The sequence below is a fragment of the Lygodium microphyllum genome, chromosome 5 (genome assembly GCF_053477565.2).
Source record: "Lygodium microphyllum isolate KBCC chromosome 5, Lygodium_microphyllum_v1.1.10, whole genome shotgun sequence".
Taxonomy (NCBI): Eukaryota; Viridiplantae; Streptophyta; class Polypodiopsida; order Schizaeales; family Lygodiaceae; genus Lygodium; species Lygodium microphyllum.
Window position 1 is genome coordinate 44866003 of NC_141139.1, and position 16847 is coordinate 44882849.

General features: G+C 40.5%; 1 protein-coding gene across 4 annotated transcripts in view; it reads left to right on the forward strand.

Annotated features, from left to right (window-relative positions):
• The window catches only part of LOC148035751 (SNF7 family protein), a 59883-nt gene extending 45632 nt beyond the window's left edge, over positions 1 to 14251 (forward strand). For 2 of the 4 annotated variants that reach the window (XM_087677764.1, XM_087677765.1), the window contains exons 6-9: positions 12324 to 12454; positions 12535 to 12703; positions 12819 to 12948; positions 13070 to 14249. In XM_087677764.1, coding sequence (XP_087533890.1) covers positions 12324 to 12454; positions 12535 to 12703; positions 12819 to 12948; positions 13070 to 13284 — 645 coding nt within the window. In that variant the 3' untranslated portion in view covers positions 13285 to 14249. Of the gene's footprint in view, positions 1 to 12323; positions 12455 to 12534; positions 12704 to 12818; positions 12949 to 13069 lie in introns of all 4 variants that reach the window. The other 2 variants (XM_087677763.1, XM_087677762.1) reach the window with 2 other exon arrangements.
• The last annotated feature ends 2596 nt before the right edge of the window (positions 14252 to 16847 follow it).

The window sequence follows — 16847 nt, forward strand, 5'->3', positions numbered from 1 at the left end:
TATTATCTCATGATTAGAGATCGCTCATGGTTGACCACCAAGCTAATGCGCTTTGGGGATTGCACAAATCTAAAGCTTGGTGGAAATTGATTGTGTTGGAGGGATGGATCAACAAGATGCCATTCAAATGTAAAATATTCATTGGAGAATGCTTATGGGTGATCTTCCCCTTGCATTGGCTCTTCACCACAAGGGTGTTTCCAATGGGAACTGTTTCTTTTGTACCACTATAGTTGATTCTTCCCGTTAGAGATTCATCTCGTATCCTTTTGCTCAGAAGATTTGGGCCCTCCTTTTTGGCATTTGGCATACCGGGGACCATATTCTTCTTTATGTTGAGCTAAAAATGTATTATAAATTGATTAAATCTTTATTACTGCCCCACAACTCAATTATTACCAAAAGTTTCATTGAATGGTGCATGTTCCTAGAGAGTGTTTGTGTTCCATAAACCAATTCCTAATTGGGAGGATCCACAATTCTATAAGTAGACATGCTGCCCAACACTCAGCCGTAACTCAGTTTTGCAGATTGCAGACGCCTATCTTAGCTCTCTACACCTCATCGATGGAGGATATGTCAGTTGAAGCTGCTGTTCACTTCTGGCACTGGCTTCGAGACACTCCCCTCCTATTGACAACTGCTGATCAGTCTTCTCCTTCACCTGATAGGCTGTGTTTGCTGCTGTTCCACCTGTTACTATTGCGGCTCACTTCAAATCTGGCTGCCTTTACTGCTGACTCATCATCTGATCTGTGTTTTCAGTTCAGCTTGCAACATCATCACTGCAAGCTGTGTTTCCATACCAGCTGCTGGCACGTGCATCTTCCAACACTTTTTTCAGCTAGCTGCCTTGTGTTTGAGCTGTCCAACTTTGTCCGACACTGATCTAGATTTCCCTAATCTGCATTTGGTGCTGCCAGACACTTTCAGAGGTTGTCTGTTGTGATTCGGGATCTGTCAAAGTACGACACTCTTTAGCTAATGCTCTTTGTCCAAATCCTAGAGGCATGGAGTGCAAGGTTCAATATTCACCTTGCAAGTGTATTTGTTGCATTGAGCATTCTACTTATTCATTATTCATCTTCGATGTTCATTATCTCTATATTAACCTAATTCTACCAAATTCTTTTATTAGTCTGTGCTTAGTGGTACGATTGTGTTTGCTATTTGTAGACAAGTATTTCTTCATATGGTATTAGAGCTAGATACTCATTGAAGAAACCTAGGTCTTTGATTGGAGAGTTTCTTATCGGAAACAGGTTTTTAGATGGACAATGACTTCGAAGACATATTGAAGTTGGTACATCGTCTTTTTCTTCATTTCCATCATCTTCCATATTTCAATTTCAACCTTTAAAATCAGAAAATTAATTTAATGCATTTACATCCACTCACCTCAATTTCAAAATCCACCCTTTTCATCCATTTCATAGTTGCCAAGTATGAAAGATATGATACTGTATGATATGACAAAATATGGTACTAAATAATACCCTAAGATTTTATAAGCTACGATACGAAAAAAAACTTTATTATTTTTTAAAACAACAAATGATAGAACGCATGTTTAAAATCAAAATAGCAATGCCACTACCAAATAAGATGAATACTTGAGGTTACAAGTCAAAATTAGTATATGCTAGGCCTTGGCAATCGCATGTAACATGTGGTACAACAATATATATAGATCAATCACAGGTAGGAGTAGATAGAATCATACAAAAAGAGAGAGGCCGAGAGTGAGGTATCATTATCATCATTATCATCATCATTGGGACCATTTGAGTGCTCATTGAGAGGGTTTGAAGACGAGTCCTCAAAATCCGATGGTGAGACTGTCTTGTACTCATCCTCACTGATGAGGTTACTATCATTGTCAAATGATGGTTCCTAGGCCATGGTTGTGTAGGCAAGGAAGGTATGTCATCATGAGGCATGAGATGCCCCATTTCACATATGTTTCCAAGCTATCAAACCACCCCTTGTTGATGTCGGAGTGTCGAGTGACCACGCCCCTGTTGCTACCTACTGGAACTGAATAGAGATCTCTATTATCCATGATTGTTGGCGACTTGTAGGCTTGATATATCAAAGCTGCAAAACCATAGATAAGCTTATGCATCCATGTCTGTCTCCTTTCTACTATCTCTAGAAAGTGTGCATGATGTCTATGTGGAATCATTGTGTAAGCCTATACGTGAACCAATACCACTCTGAAAAAGTGAACGAGGTCCATGGTGGACACTCTTATGTACTATTCTATAAAAGGGAGTCATGGCAATCACAATGGCACCGACCTTTTGCCAAAATTGTTCATTGAGACACAAGCATTGCATGGTTTTGGCCTCCTTTGTCTCGTGCTCATCCCACTCATTTCATAGATTGAAACCACTATTTGGCAAAGGGCGGCGGAACGTACCTCATAAAAGCACTTTAACAACAACCACATGAAAGTAAATCGAGTTGAAGAAGACTTTTTCAACTCAAGTATGCTATGCTCATGATACATTGCAAGCACCTTTACCTTCACTGTGAAGAAGGTGGCAACTGATGTAGCTTTATGGACCATTCTCTTCACTCACTTGAGTATCTCGATGTCCTCCATGAGAAAGTCTAAACAATGACTTACACATGGAGTCCATAGAATTGTAGGAAACTCGGTCTTAAGCAAGCAGTCCATGGGCTAACAATTGGATGTATTGTTAGTAATGACTTGCATGACATTTGAGAGGCCCATCCACAACTACAATACTTTGCTCTGTGTGTGTGTGTATGAGAGAGAGAGTTGAGTCTTGAAAGATTCAAGAATCAAGAGAGAGAGAGAAGCTTGGAGGGAAGAGAGATAGAGAGAGAGGCTTCATGAATCATGATCATTTAATAAATTATAATGTGAAACTTAAAAAGGTTATTAAAGTAACAACTTTTAAAAAACAATGTATACCTCAATCGAATCCAGTAGTAGATGAACGTGCTTGTTGTTTTCCTCCCCTCTTGCTAGTATCTATGGCCCATAAAAAGTATACGCCAAGTAGACATGAAATGAATATGTTGATAATGCCTCGTTTCTAACGATCACTCTATCTATTGGGGAGAATGGAGCAACCATACTTTGTCCATGCAACCTGAATAGGATCGAGGGCTCTATCAATCCTCTCCTCCTCTATCAATCTTCTTGGTCCTCATGTCATTATAGGTGACACCGGTTCATCCTTCTCATGGACCCACGTTTGCAATGGCTTTTATGGTCTTCTTCCATTGCTCTTGCTTTAAGACATTGAACGCAAGATTGCACTTAATCACAGTGCGTGCAATCTCAATTATGCCTTTCTTTAAGAAAGGCAACCGACCCATGCACATGACTAGGGGCTTGGGAGAGAGAGGATTGTCTCTCCAGTGTTGCATGAGCCTCTACTCTTTGCCTTTTGCTAGAGCAACACATAGTGATGTGAAGTCAGCATTGCCAATGATGGAGGTATCAGTCGAAGATAAACCTATATTCAAGGTTTCCTTATCAATATCTAGTAGTGGATCTCCCTCTCATCTTGGTGAGAATCTCCTTCTTGATGCTTTTAGAGATTTTCTCGCATGGAACCATGAATCTAGCCTTCCTCCTCGAATAGGGTGGTAATATCCCTATTTAATAGTAATTACATCAAGTAATTAATTTACATAAATTGAAATGCACACTTTACCTCTTAATTCTTGGACAATGGACCTGTTGGCCCCAAAATTAGCGTCCCTTTCGGTATTTCTTTATCTTCTATTGCAAATAGAGTACAATTGAGATTTACTGATCTCCTTAGCTAATTCAAGTGCTACTTGCTATCATTAATGACCAACAAGTTTTCAAACCAATTTGCCCCTTGGTTTGCTTCGGAAATTGGCCCTCATCTTACTTCTTGCGAGACAAATGTAGCCCCAAATTGAAATTGGTTGATTGGCTTGTTGAATCTCCATGAAATTCTTCGATTTCAATTATTGGAATTCAAGTCTTAGACCTTCAATTTTGAGCACATATCTTGAGGCAACTATTAGAACCCTAGTTTCTGTTGTAAATTAGGGCTTACAATAGAGATTGATTGAAATCTCTTTCTCCAATGACTCAAGTTGTTGGAAAATGTTGAGGGAAGCTGAGGAATAATTGGAGAATGAAAGAGAATGTTATAGAGAGAGAAATCTTTTATTTTCTTTGCGAAAATCACTTCCAATTTGATGTTGCCTTAATCAGGAGAGTGCAACTTGCAGTCGCCTTCAGTCTTGGAGCCCAAAATGGTTGTCACTAACCTCCAACTACTATCGCCTGATTGTTTTGGCCATTCTATGGCTATTATCTATTGTTAAATTTTATTGCTTTGCTTAGCATTTGATTAAAAGCCAATCAAATCTGCTAATGTGACTTGCACATGTGAGGTGCAAGTTAATTATTTCATAGTGTGAAACCTAGGAGCCCGAGATATTAGTTGGTGCCAAAGGCAAAAGTTGTCATAAGTTATGTCTGGCAAATACTAGGTGATACCTTGTGTTAGATTTGGGCCTAGATCAATATATTGACCACTAATGTTGGTGGTGATATTAGAGACTATACATTAATTAATTAATGCTGGTCTAAGAGTTAATAATTGCTCAGGGATACTTACAAGACAAATTGGCCTAGACAATTTAATTATTGGTTGGTGAAATTAGTTTTTTGAGTACTAGAATAATTATTAAATTAATTTTTAGAATTAATATTTTGAAAATTAATTTAGTTAGTTGGATAATGTTGGAAATGGGATTAAAAGGTTGCCACTTAGCAAAACTTGCCCATGTAAGTGGGAAAAACCATAAATGTTTTTAGGGCATGGTGTAGTCTATTTCAGTCATTGTGAGAGAAGAAGGCTATTAGAGAACAAGGAGATACAACTAATGTGATTTGCAACCACCATGGATCAGTCCTATAGCAAGTGACATCAATTTGGAGCCCTCCAAGAACAAGTGATAGTAGCCCAAGATCCTTTTGATGTAGGTGATAGCATAAGGAGGGGGCAACACTTTTTTTGGTGGTTCTATGCTATAGGTGACGGCTTCATTGGCTATTTGAGCAGGGAAACAATAGTTTTTCAGCATTTCTCTTGATGAAACTTTGAAATTTCTCTCTCTATAGCAGCCTCTCTCATCCCCTAGTCATCTCTCAAGTTATCTTACCAAATTTTTTCTAGTAGTTTGAGCCATTAGAGGAAGAGATTTCAGTCAATCTTTGTTGTAAACCCTAATTTACAATAGAAATTGGGGTTTTGGCAGCTTCGCCTTGGGATGCGTGCTTAGAATTGAGGGCATAGAACTTGAATTTTAGTTGTTGAAATTCAGGAATTTCAAGGAGATTCAAGAGGCCAACTAGCCAATATCAGATTTGGGGCTGAATTTGTTTTTCAAGGAGCAAGGTAAAGACTTGTCCCCAACCAAACCAAAGGGCAAATTGGTTTGAAGGCTTGCTAGTTAGTTTTGACAACAAGAGACATTTGGATTAGAGCAATAGATTAGAGAATCTCAGCTGTATTTCTTTCATTTGCAATATGAGATAAAGAAATATTGCAAGGGGCGTCGATTTTGAGGCCAATAGGGTATCCAATGTCCAAGATTAAAGTGGCAAAGTGTGCATTTTTAATTTATATTTATTTGTTGATTGTTGTAATTAAATGCTTAATCCAGGAATTACTACCCTCTTCAAGGAGGAAGGTTGGTTTCAACTTATTACAACTTGTGCCTTTGGCACCAACCCATATCTTGGGATCATGCATTTGACGTGATGAAATAATTAACTTGCACCGTACATGTGTTAGTCACCTTTGCACATTTGATTAACTTTTAATCAAGTGCTAAGCAAAGCATTAAAAGTTCACGTCCTCATGATAAATCTTTCCCTTCAAATCCTTGGAATTGTTCTTGATTGCAGTGCAATGTGCCAAAGCAAAACATATTATACTAGAATTTTCCAAAAGGCACCATAGTGTAAACAACATTGGCAACTGGTGTTGAACCATGCTAATACCAAACAGTCGACTCATAAAGAATCCAATGTTGTTGGTAGAAATTCATAGAATGCATTTACCATTAGCATATCTTAACTGTTCTCACCAAACAACCATAGCAAAGCATAAATTGAGCATAAACATCCTCGTGACAAAGTAAAGTTGCCCCTCCATCTTGAAAAGATGTTGGAGAAGTCAAGTCGCACCACTTGTATAGTGCTTCCCACAATACTTACACATCCAATGGTGGGAGTTGGATTTCTGCATGTCTCTCTCCATATGGATGGCATGCAAATTGAAGGCCTCATACTTCTCATGAGTCATGGTGTCTATAGAGGCTTAAAGCTTGGAAGTTCGAGTAGGGAAGAGAAGAGTGAGGAAGAGGCTTGAGAGAATAAGAGGAAGAATGAGAGGCTTGAGAGAGAGAGAGAGAGAGAGAGAGAGAGAGAGAGAGAGAGGGTGGGATGGGCATTGGGCTTTATAGATTGATGCTTGAAGATGAAGGGGATGGGGAGGAGAGGAGAGAGTGATAGCTTGATTGCAAGATTCAAGTGATGCTTGGGAGAGGGAGATGAGAATCCTTGCTGATTTGGTGTGGAAGGATCGAGGGGAGGAGCATCTGTTATAGACTAGAGAAGAATGTGGGAGAAGAGAGAAATCCAAGACCCAAGAGCATAGATGGATCATGAAACCGGCCTTTCTCCTTGGATAGGGTGGTAAGAACTTGATTTAACAATAATTACATCAAGTAATAAATTCACATAAATTAAAATGCGCACTTAACCTTTTAAATCTTGGACAATGGACAACATGTTGGTCCCAAAGCTAGTGCCCCTTTCAATATTTCTTTATCTTTTATTGCAAATGGATGGAGTATAATTGATATTGAGTGATCTCCTCTACTAATCCAAGGTGGCTTGCTATCATTAATGACCAATGAGCCTTCAAACCAATTGCCCCTTGGTTTGCTTATGACTTGGTCTTCACCTTGCTTCTTGCAAGACAAATTTAGCCTCAAATTTGATATTGGTCAACTGGCCTCTTGAATTTCCTCGAAATTCTTTGATTTCAGCTACTTGAATTGAAACCCTAGGCCCTTAATTTTGAGCATGCATCCCAAGGAAACTATCTCTCCTCCACTAATCCAAGTGCTACTTGCTGTCATTCATGATTAGCAAGCCTTCAAACCAATTTGCCCCTTGGTTTGCCTGGGGATTGGTCTTCACTCTGTTCCTTTTGAGACAAATTTAGCCCCAAATTTGATATTGACTATCTGGCCTCTCGAATTTCCTTGAAATTCTTCAATGTCAGTTGCTAAAATTCAAGTCCTAGGCCCTTAATTTTGAGCATGCATCCCAAGGCAGCTATCAAAACCCTAATTTCTATTGTAAATTAGGGTTTACATCAAAGGTGGACTGAAATTTCTTCATCTCAAACTGTCGGAAAATGCTTGAGAGTAGTTAAGAAATGGCTAGAGAATGAGAGAAAATGCTGTAGAGGGAGAAAATTTTTATTTTCCTCACAAAAAACTAATTTGTTGCTGTTGTGTTGAGGAGAGCCCAACCTGCAGTTGCTTTTTGTCTGAGATTTTTGTTTTTTTTGCCTCGAACAGCTTCTGACGGGATGGGTTGTGTTATTCCTGCACCCGGGCGGCTTCAATCTGCACTGAGACGGCATCATTTTGCAGGATCAGATCTGTGTTTACTGCAGGGGGGCCCCCTCCAATCTGTGTTTTGTGCAGCTAGGTCATTAGTTCTCCTAACTGGCACCTTTGCAAGTTGCAGGCTCTTTTCAGGTAGACAGACTCATCTCTTTGCTGTGTTTCATCTTGGGTGGTTTTTTGTGACCTGGGCGACTTGTTCTAAGTGCTGGGTGGCCTAAAGCAAGGCAGATTTGCGTTTATTGTAAGCATAGCACTTCCAGGCGCTCCTAGTCTCTTACCAGCCCTTGGTTTTTGGCTGCGTTTACGGGTTGCAAACCTGTTCTCATCAGTGTCTCTCTCCCCTTGAATACTCCCTGTCTACACTGCTGTCTATCTATCCTTTTTTTATCAGCGCATCAATGGACCTTGTACAGGTAGAGAACATCCTTGTAACATCTTCTTTGTTTTCTTTGCATGTACTTTATTGAAGGACATCTATGGCTGACATGTATGCTTTGGGGGATTGTGTGGTTCAGGACGATTTAGATTGACCACCATCCCATCTCTCTTTCCTGCTTTATCCTTCTAGGGTTTCTAGTCCTCCATTGGCATTGATAGCATCTCTTGAGCAAGTGCCCATCCTACCCTCTTTACCTGCATTCGACAAGTTGGATGGGAAGAACCACCCTCCACGGTCGTGCTATATGGAGTGTCTCCTCAACGACTGTGACCTTTGGGATTTTGTTATGGTCCCTATATCTTAACCTACTGTGGATCCTTATGATGATGTGACCGTGGATTTGGTAGCTTTATGGGATCTGTTGAATGCCAAAGCCTTCTCTTTTCTCTTATTGAGTTACACACATTTTGTGCTCGTATATGTTAGACGTATCCTCACCATTGTAGAGATTTGGAGGAGGGCACCTCTATTTTGGATCCAAACATTTGGGCCTCGATGATCTCTTGAGTTGAAGCTACGAGAGCTTTCTGTCACAGATTCCCCTACGATGAGGGATTACATCCATAGAATGGAGAAGATTCAGGATGAGCTTTCATTCCTTGGTATGCCAAACACGCTTGCTATGATTCGAGATCTGATAGAGTACGACACACTCTCTGCCCCGGTTCTAGAGGAGTTTAGGTTTAGTATTCACCTTTCATAGTGTGTTTGCTACATTGAGCATTGCATTTGTTCATCATTCATTCATTCATCTTCAATGTTCATTATCTCTATGTTACTCTAACCCTGCTGAGTTTTTATATCAGTCTATGCTTTGTCGTATGATTGCGTTTGTTACTTGTCGACGAGTATTTCTTTACACCTTGGTGGCCCCCGGCAGATTTTCAGCAATTGCTTTAGGTGGAGGTTGAAGGTTGTCTCATAGTATACTAGTTGCTTTTGATCGATGCTATGTTTGCAATTGGGAAAAGTCTTGGTTCCTTCTAAGTGTTTGTGCAATAAACCAGAATTGAATGTGTATGCTCTGGGACACTACTAGGAAGCATCCTAACTAGCTGCACATGAATTGTTTTGTGGAATCTAGTGGTACAAGTGGTCCTTCTGGTTAGGTTTTGTGGGTGGGAATGCATAAGCTGTTGGTATCGTGTAAAACCTTTGCTAAGCCCCATGTGAACTTCTCTAGAAATAAATTTGGATTGAGGGTGGAAAGCCCATCATAAACTGTACCACTATAGATTCTAGATGTTTCTCCAGTGAAGTGGCATTTTGGGTATTTAGATGGTGCAGGTGCCAAATCCCTTATGTAATTGCAAGCCATAGTGAAGGGTTTGTCCACTGCTAACCAATAGAGGTCTACTTGAAATAGTAGTGTCCTATATGTCCTGCATCAATGTAGGTGACCTTGTAAGGTAGCCCATGGTCTATAAGGGAAGTTAGTGTGTGACCACCCTTTCCATCCCTAGCCTCTAACCCATCCCTAACCCTAACCCTCACTTTCAATCAAGCTCCTTTGCTGCCCACTTCTAGGAGTTGTTCTCCAAACCTTCTCCACGCTCTGCTACTGCTGGTGACTCCATAACCTGCTCCTGGTCACTCTATCACCTTGCTACTCTTGTGGTCTGCAACTTTTACAACAGTTTCCTTTTGCAATCTTCCACCATCCTGTCACCAGTTGCCGCTGCCTGCTGCCGACACCTCAGCCAGCTTGTCATCATCATCTATGGCAGGTAGTTTTAGCAAACAGCAAGTTGTTATTCTCCATCAGCACTTATCTTCTTCATTCTGCATAGTCACAAGCAGCATTGTCACTGAATGACAGGCGATTATTAGCAGCAGCTGCCCTCTCCCATAGCCTGCCAACATCTGCTTTGGCAGTCTAGTATCTCCTCCTGCTTGTGGGTTGCTCATGTCAAGTTACTGCAGTTACTGATTTTAGTTGTATATCTCTGAAGATCTGCTGCATTCCCTCATCCTTGGAGACATCACCCTTCTCCTTCAGCATCACAAGATGGTGGTCTGATATGTTTGGGATTTGTTTGGAGTGTGCCATAATCTTTTGCATCCCTCAGCCTCCTCCCGAGGTAGTGGCTGTTGCACAGCCTTCCACTATATTGAGCTCACTGGTTGTACTTGATTCACTATACTACCAATTTGTTCTTTGAGTTCTTATGTACTTTTCTTATTTCAACCCTATTGTTTGAATTCACTTGTCATTTATGAGTTGTCCTACACATCGTGTTTTGTAAAACCTAGCATTTCCTCTTATGATATTAGAGCTAGGTGTCCAAAGACACTTGACTCGCGTGAGTGCTGGGTGTACCAGAGCAACATCAGACTAACTCATGATGTCTTAGCCTGAATCACCAAGCTCTCACCTTTTGAGCCATTGCCATCATTTCCCTCTCCCTCCATCATCAGATTTTATGCTACATCCTCCACATTGACAACCTTTCCTTACCATATTCCTCCTCCTACTCCAATCTTTGAAAATGACTATCCATTGCCTTCTGAAGGGACATCATAGTTGAGCCTTGAGTGACTGGCTGTTGAGAATGTGGAGCTCACAGTCCGTGTCATCTTGCTTTCAACCTAATTTCCCCATAATTTCAGTTTTTATTTCTTCTCTCATGAGGCGCATCTCTACTTGTACAAGTCTGTGCATCTCCTCATTCATCACCACATTTAATGCACTTATTGTCTTCCCTCACCTCTTCATATCTGTGGAGTAGCCAACTCCCTGCATTTTCATGTATATGCAAATTTGTAATCTTGGGTATTTAGTGGGTGTACTAAAGTTTGGGTTTTGTTTACTTTCTGGTTCACCTGTTACTATTGCTGTGGAGTGAATTGATGCCTGTTCCTCTGGCATTTACTTTGTTTTCTATTCACTGTTTCTCTTTTTTAGCACACAGCGTTCACTGCATAAGGTGTTAGATATGATCAATGCCCCACCCTCATTAGGTGCTACCAATGATCCATGGTGCTCAAAGTTGTAAGGCCCCCATTATGAGGAGAAGCCAAATGTGAGCCCGGATATTGGTTGAGTCCTGACTTGTATATCAGATGAGGTCTATGTGACCGGATGGCAAAAAGGTGACTGTTGTGGGTCTAATCTTTGGGTTAGATGGAGTGGTTAAGTTGGTAGCAACTCGAGGCACATTGCATTGAGTTGCGTGGTAAGGGAGTTAAAAGGGGCCCCTATTGTGGGGTCCGGGGGCCGCGGAAGCGGCCCCTGGCTTGGGGGTCCCAGGGGGGCCAGCGGCCTCCCTGGCGGGGGTCCGGGGGCAGCGCCCCCGGCCTGATGGTAAAGGGAATATTCCCTGGCCGACTAGTGGAGGCTCATATGGTAGGTCGGTCAGCAGGCCGACCTAACGACCTTCGTGGGCTATAAAAGCTAAACCCCTTCGCAGCCATCATTCACTCATCTTTCACCCAGTCAGAGTTGTTCCAGCTAGCCTTAAACTCTTCACCTATCTTCTGTCTAGATCGCCATCTAAGCTTCACAACGTGGAAGCGCACGGGTGGACAGAGCCATCTTTGTATCAGTTGTTTGGAGTTAAAGAAGTTACTGATTCTCCTCTTATCTGTTGTGTACTCTCTATCTCTTTCTCAGATTCTGTTCGCTGCGCCGTGTAATATTTTACATAAGGATCAAATCTACACTCTTGGATGCCCCATCATCTCTGGAAAATGCATTCACTGTTCTCAGCAGGATTCACGTTTAGTACTGCATTCACTGTGTATAGATCAAATCAAGTCTGCAATTTTGTGAGCCCGGTAATGTCGGACAACTGCATTCACCGTCATGCACACAAGCATGCATTCACACACGCACCCACCATGTGCACGCCCCACCCCCCCCCCCCCCCCCCCCCCCTCCCCCCTCCCGCCAAAAAAAAAAACCCTCCAAAAAGAGAGAGAGAGAGAGATGTGTCTACTATAGGCCACATGGCCTGTTAGACATCCATATACAAGTCTGTGTCTTGAGTATCATGTAAAAACTAAAAGCAAAAAAAAAAACCCTCCAAAAAGAGAGAGAGAGAGAGATGTGTCTACTATAGGCCACATGGCCTGTTAGACATCCATATACAAGTCTGTGTCTTGAGTATCATGTAAAAACTAAAAGGCAACTAATTTCTAATTCCTATAGGGAGGGAGGGAGGGAGTCACTGCCAACATAGTCCATTCATATTAACTGCATTATCTGTAGGGCTTGAAAGTCTCAGCAACTAAAGCTCCTGTATCCAATGTTACAAAACTTGATTGCTACATGTTGACGATTTATAGCACTGTGGGAAAGCTGGAGGCACAAATGAATACTCTCGAGAGAGCTTATGTCAGGTGGGCCATTGGGAAGTAAACACATTTGCTGACCATGCAGCTTCATTCTCCAAGTGACTTGCTACCTTTTGATTGTGCAGGTCCAAACAATGTGCTATTGAAGCTCTTCAATGCAAGGACAAGAATACTGCTAAAAGATATGCTCAATCTATGCGAGTTTTAGCAGCAAACAAGGCAAAGTGTACCATTTTTCAGGAAAGGGTGCAAGAACTTCTGTCTTCCATATCTCAAGCAGAAATTGTTAATGAGGTGAATATTATTTCTATAGATAGTTCCCTCGGGAATCATGTTTCCAGTTTATATTTTCTAGATCTAACAAATTTCGATGTTGTTTCGGTGGGTTTTAATTTGTCATTGAACCAAGGTTTCTCAAGCCATGAAAGCTGGAAGAGATGCACTTAAAGATTACATGATACCCTTGGAGGACATTCAAGTCAGCCTGAATGAAATTGAAGAGGCCACAATATTGCATAAAGAGATTGCCGACAGCCTAGGTACTAAGGCACATGAATTTCAGACTTGATATTATGAATCTGTGGTTGGAAGACTTTTGTGTACACTAGGGTAACAGCTTTTTCCTGGAGTAAAGATTTGTTTTCTGCTTTTCTGGTGCAGGTTCTCCTGTTGATGGACTTGATAATGGTGACCTTGAATTAGAATTGGCAGAGCTAGAACAAGATGTCACTGTGGTTCCTATGGTAGGTGTGAAAGATGCTGTTTTGAATCAAGGTGTTGTGCAACAGACCAAGAATGCAGAAGTCTCTAGTCCATCATTAGAAGAAGTTGCTGATGCCCTTAAAGGATTGTCACTTAAACCAGAGGCTGCTTGAAACTAAGTACACTAAAGCTTTTGGCCATGCCCCCTCTCAACTGTGCAAGTTCACAATCAGTAAAATATCTCACTCAAAGTGTTCACAAATTGATGTGAATATGAGATGATTTTGTAAAGTATATTCTGCAGACTCCAACAGCAAATTTTAATCTAGTTGAGACTTAGCAGTTGGTGTATCCCTCCCATTGAATCAGCATTTTGTTGACAGGCATTAGCTGATGACACTTCCATGATATTGAAAGCTAATCAGGATAACCTCCAGAAGGCATTAGATGTTTGGTACTTGTTTAGTTGAGTGCCAGGCCTCCATATGAATGCTTCTAAATTCTCTTATCAGTTGTAATAAATTAGGTTTACACGCCTCAGGGTGGCAGAGTGAACTGGTTCTGTGGGGCAATATTCTTGGTATTGGGGTTACCTTTGGGTGTCAACGTTCATCCTAAACAAGTGCTGCAATGGATTTCTCAAAAGCTAGAAGGTAAGTTTCTTTATTGAACATCTCAAGCATGGCCTTTCCATGTGCATCACAAAGTGGCACAAACTATCGTGCATCTTATACTTTCTATTATTTGCCTCTTTGGCCTTGGGCCAAGAGTAGCTTAGGTGACATTACCTAGCATATTTGCTTCATGCTATTGAAAAAGGATTTTGTACATGATGGCATTTTCTAGATTTCATGAAGCCATGCATGTACTCCAAAAAGCATAGGTGGTGGAGTTCTTTTGGATATTGGGACTCACATGTTTGCTCTTTGTTCATCATTATTTCAAGCCATGTGTGTTGATCATCAATCCCAAGTCTCTGTTCATTTTTCCCTTGGAAGATCAAGGAGTTTGCCCATGGAAGGTTATTTTTTTAGAAGATGAATTGACATATTACAAACTATAGATTATATGCTAATTTCTTGCAGATAGTGGTTGGCGATCTTGGTTACTTTCTTGGGGAGGGAAATAAAATGATTGCTTCAAGATCAATTAGATGGCATGTCTGGGCTTGGTTTCTATTGGAGACGTGGCTTTGTCAGCTTGTAGTATGTTGATGTCTTTCTGCATAGCTAGAGGGATTATCAAACGCCTTCTAGGTACAATGATGTGTGGGACATGATCTTAGTGTAATTGCAGGATTAGCAGTCCTTTCCCACCCTTGATTGGGATCATCCTTGGCAAGGTTGGAGACTTACAAATTGGCTGTGTCTAGAACTAGATTTTATCATATTTTGGGTAGAGACCATCATTGGTTGGTAATCAAGATCAATCCTTTTTGGAGACTCCATAAAAGCAAGGCTTGGTGGAAATTGGCTACTGTGGAAGGGTAGATCAATAAGATTATTCAAATGCAAAGTCTTCTTTCAAGAATGTTGAACAATGGTTTGCCCCTCGCTTGGCCCTTTCCATGTGCCGTATTTGTAATGGAAACTGTTTCTTTTATACTACCATTGTGGAATGTTCTTGCCTCAGAAAACAATGGATTGGGAGTTTGTAACCATTCGACTATCAACATTTTGCAATCTTACTATGTTCACTTGAGCAAAGGATGCATGTAAACTACCAAGTTATTTGCGGAATTGACGGAATGTATCTTGCAGTTCCTTTGTCAAGGCATTACCTAGAAACTATACAAAGAGATTAATTTGTTGTTTAAGCATGTCAAACTTTTAAGGAAAATGATTAGATAGAGCATATTGTTGCAACACCCTCATCTCTAAAATCTCCGGTAAGAAAGCATTATCTTGGGTAACATAAATACGATCCAAGTGACTTCATGTTGTAGTATACTAAGCTTAATGAAAGGTAAATCTTGAACTTAGCCAAGGCTAAAGATATTGTTTAAGAGTTGCCAATGCAAAAACATCCCAAGCACAACATTTTGGTGCGTTCATAACTAAGTTCTTAGAGCTAGACTATGAAGGACCAACATATATATTGAAGTCACCCATTAGTAGGCTTGGTCTTCTAAGGAACAAGCATTCTTTTAAATGATCCCATAACTCACATAGATCAAAGGCATCATTAGATGCATAGACTCCAACCAACAATAAAACTTTGCCTTAGAACATAATTTCAATCATGAAAAAATTGGTTAAATACATTATTTTTTATGAGAATTGCTTGAAATTCTTTGTGAACAACCGTGATATCATAGTAATACATTGTAGTGATCCTAGCATAAAAAATTTGAATCCATGGCATTTAACAACTCTACTTGCTTCATAGTGATTCTCATGTGTTAGAATTTTTTAATTTTAGATAGTGCCCAATGTAAGTTGTGTGATGTAGATGCTAAAGTGTTAAAGTTTGTGTATCTAGGACTTTTAAATGTAGTGGCACTAGAGTTGAGAGCTAAATTAATCACACTAGAGTGGGGGTGTGGATATGTGGCTAGGTCAGCCTTAGACCTTAGTTATACTTTGTACTTTCATAGTATCATGCAATCTTGAGCTAATACTCTAGTCTATTGTTCATTGTCTCTTTTCTCCATAGTTAGTTGAATCGCACATTTGGTAATATGCCACTTATTATGCTACTCTATTTGCTCCTCCACATCATCACCCCGTTGCACTCCACCCCAACATTGCCACTAGTTTTGCCAATTGTGTCATCCCACAACTCTTGTATCCACTAGCATGCTACTTGAGACAAAACTACTTAAAAAATTGGGGCTTTTATAGCATTAAATTGATGGCATTGACTTTTTTGTTTCACATTTTGAGATACAATAGTGTATTGCTAATCTGAATGGTTTGGGCATGTTTTCAAGGCATTTGCTTTGAGATAGTTTTGTGATAACATACTCTATCCCATGTTGGAATCTTGGTACTCACATGAGTACATTTTGCACTTTATTTTGGAAGTGTTTGGTTGCAGTTTGTGCACTTTACTATAGCAATGATTCACCAAGGTCATGGTGACTATATCGACATTTTAGGTGTCCTCACTTAGGAGGTCAAATTGGATGGTACCAACTACTACTTGTGGAGTTTCATGGTGCGCAATTTGCTTGTTACCAAGGGTTTGGGATTTTGTGATTGGTGATTCAACCAAACTAGACCATAAGGGTTTGCACCTCAAGCGTCTCCAAGAAGAGCTAGAGGGGGACTGCCCTAGCTACTGCCTACATTCTCCTACAGAAGAACAAAGGAAATGGGACTCTAAATATGCACGTGCCTCATCTTTGATTGCTCTTTCAATCAAGAGGGCAATTATGGAGAAGAGGATTTGCAAATGCACACATGGATGAGGGTGATGCTATGACAAATTACCTTACTTACATTCAGGATTTGAGAGAGTAGCTATTGATTATTAATGAAGTGATGACCGATGAGGAGATGTTCAACATCACCCTAAACTCTTTTCAAGAGTCTTATCTTGGTTTTTACACTTCCTTGAATTTGTTTTTGAGGGGGGCACAATAGTCTCTCATATTCGTGGAGTCAGTTGGTTTCTTATTACAAGAGAAAGAAACTTGGAAGAATGTAGCTCTGAGATCATGTGATGTAGTGATGCTCTCTAGGTATAAAAGCAAGGGCAAAGGCAAGCAACATGTGAGAAATGAGCCTAAGGC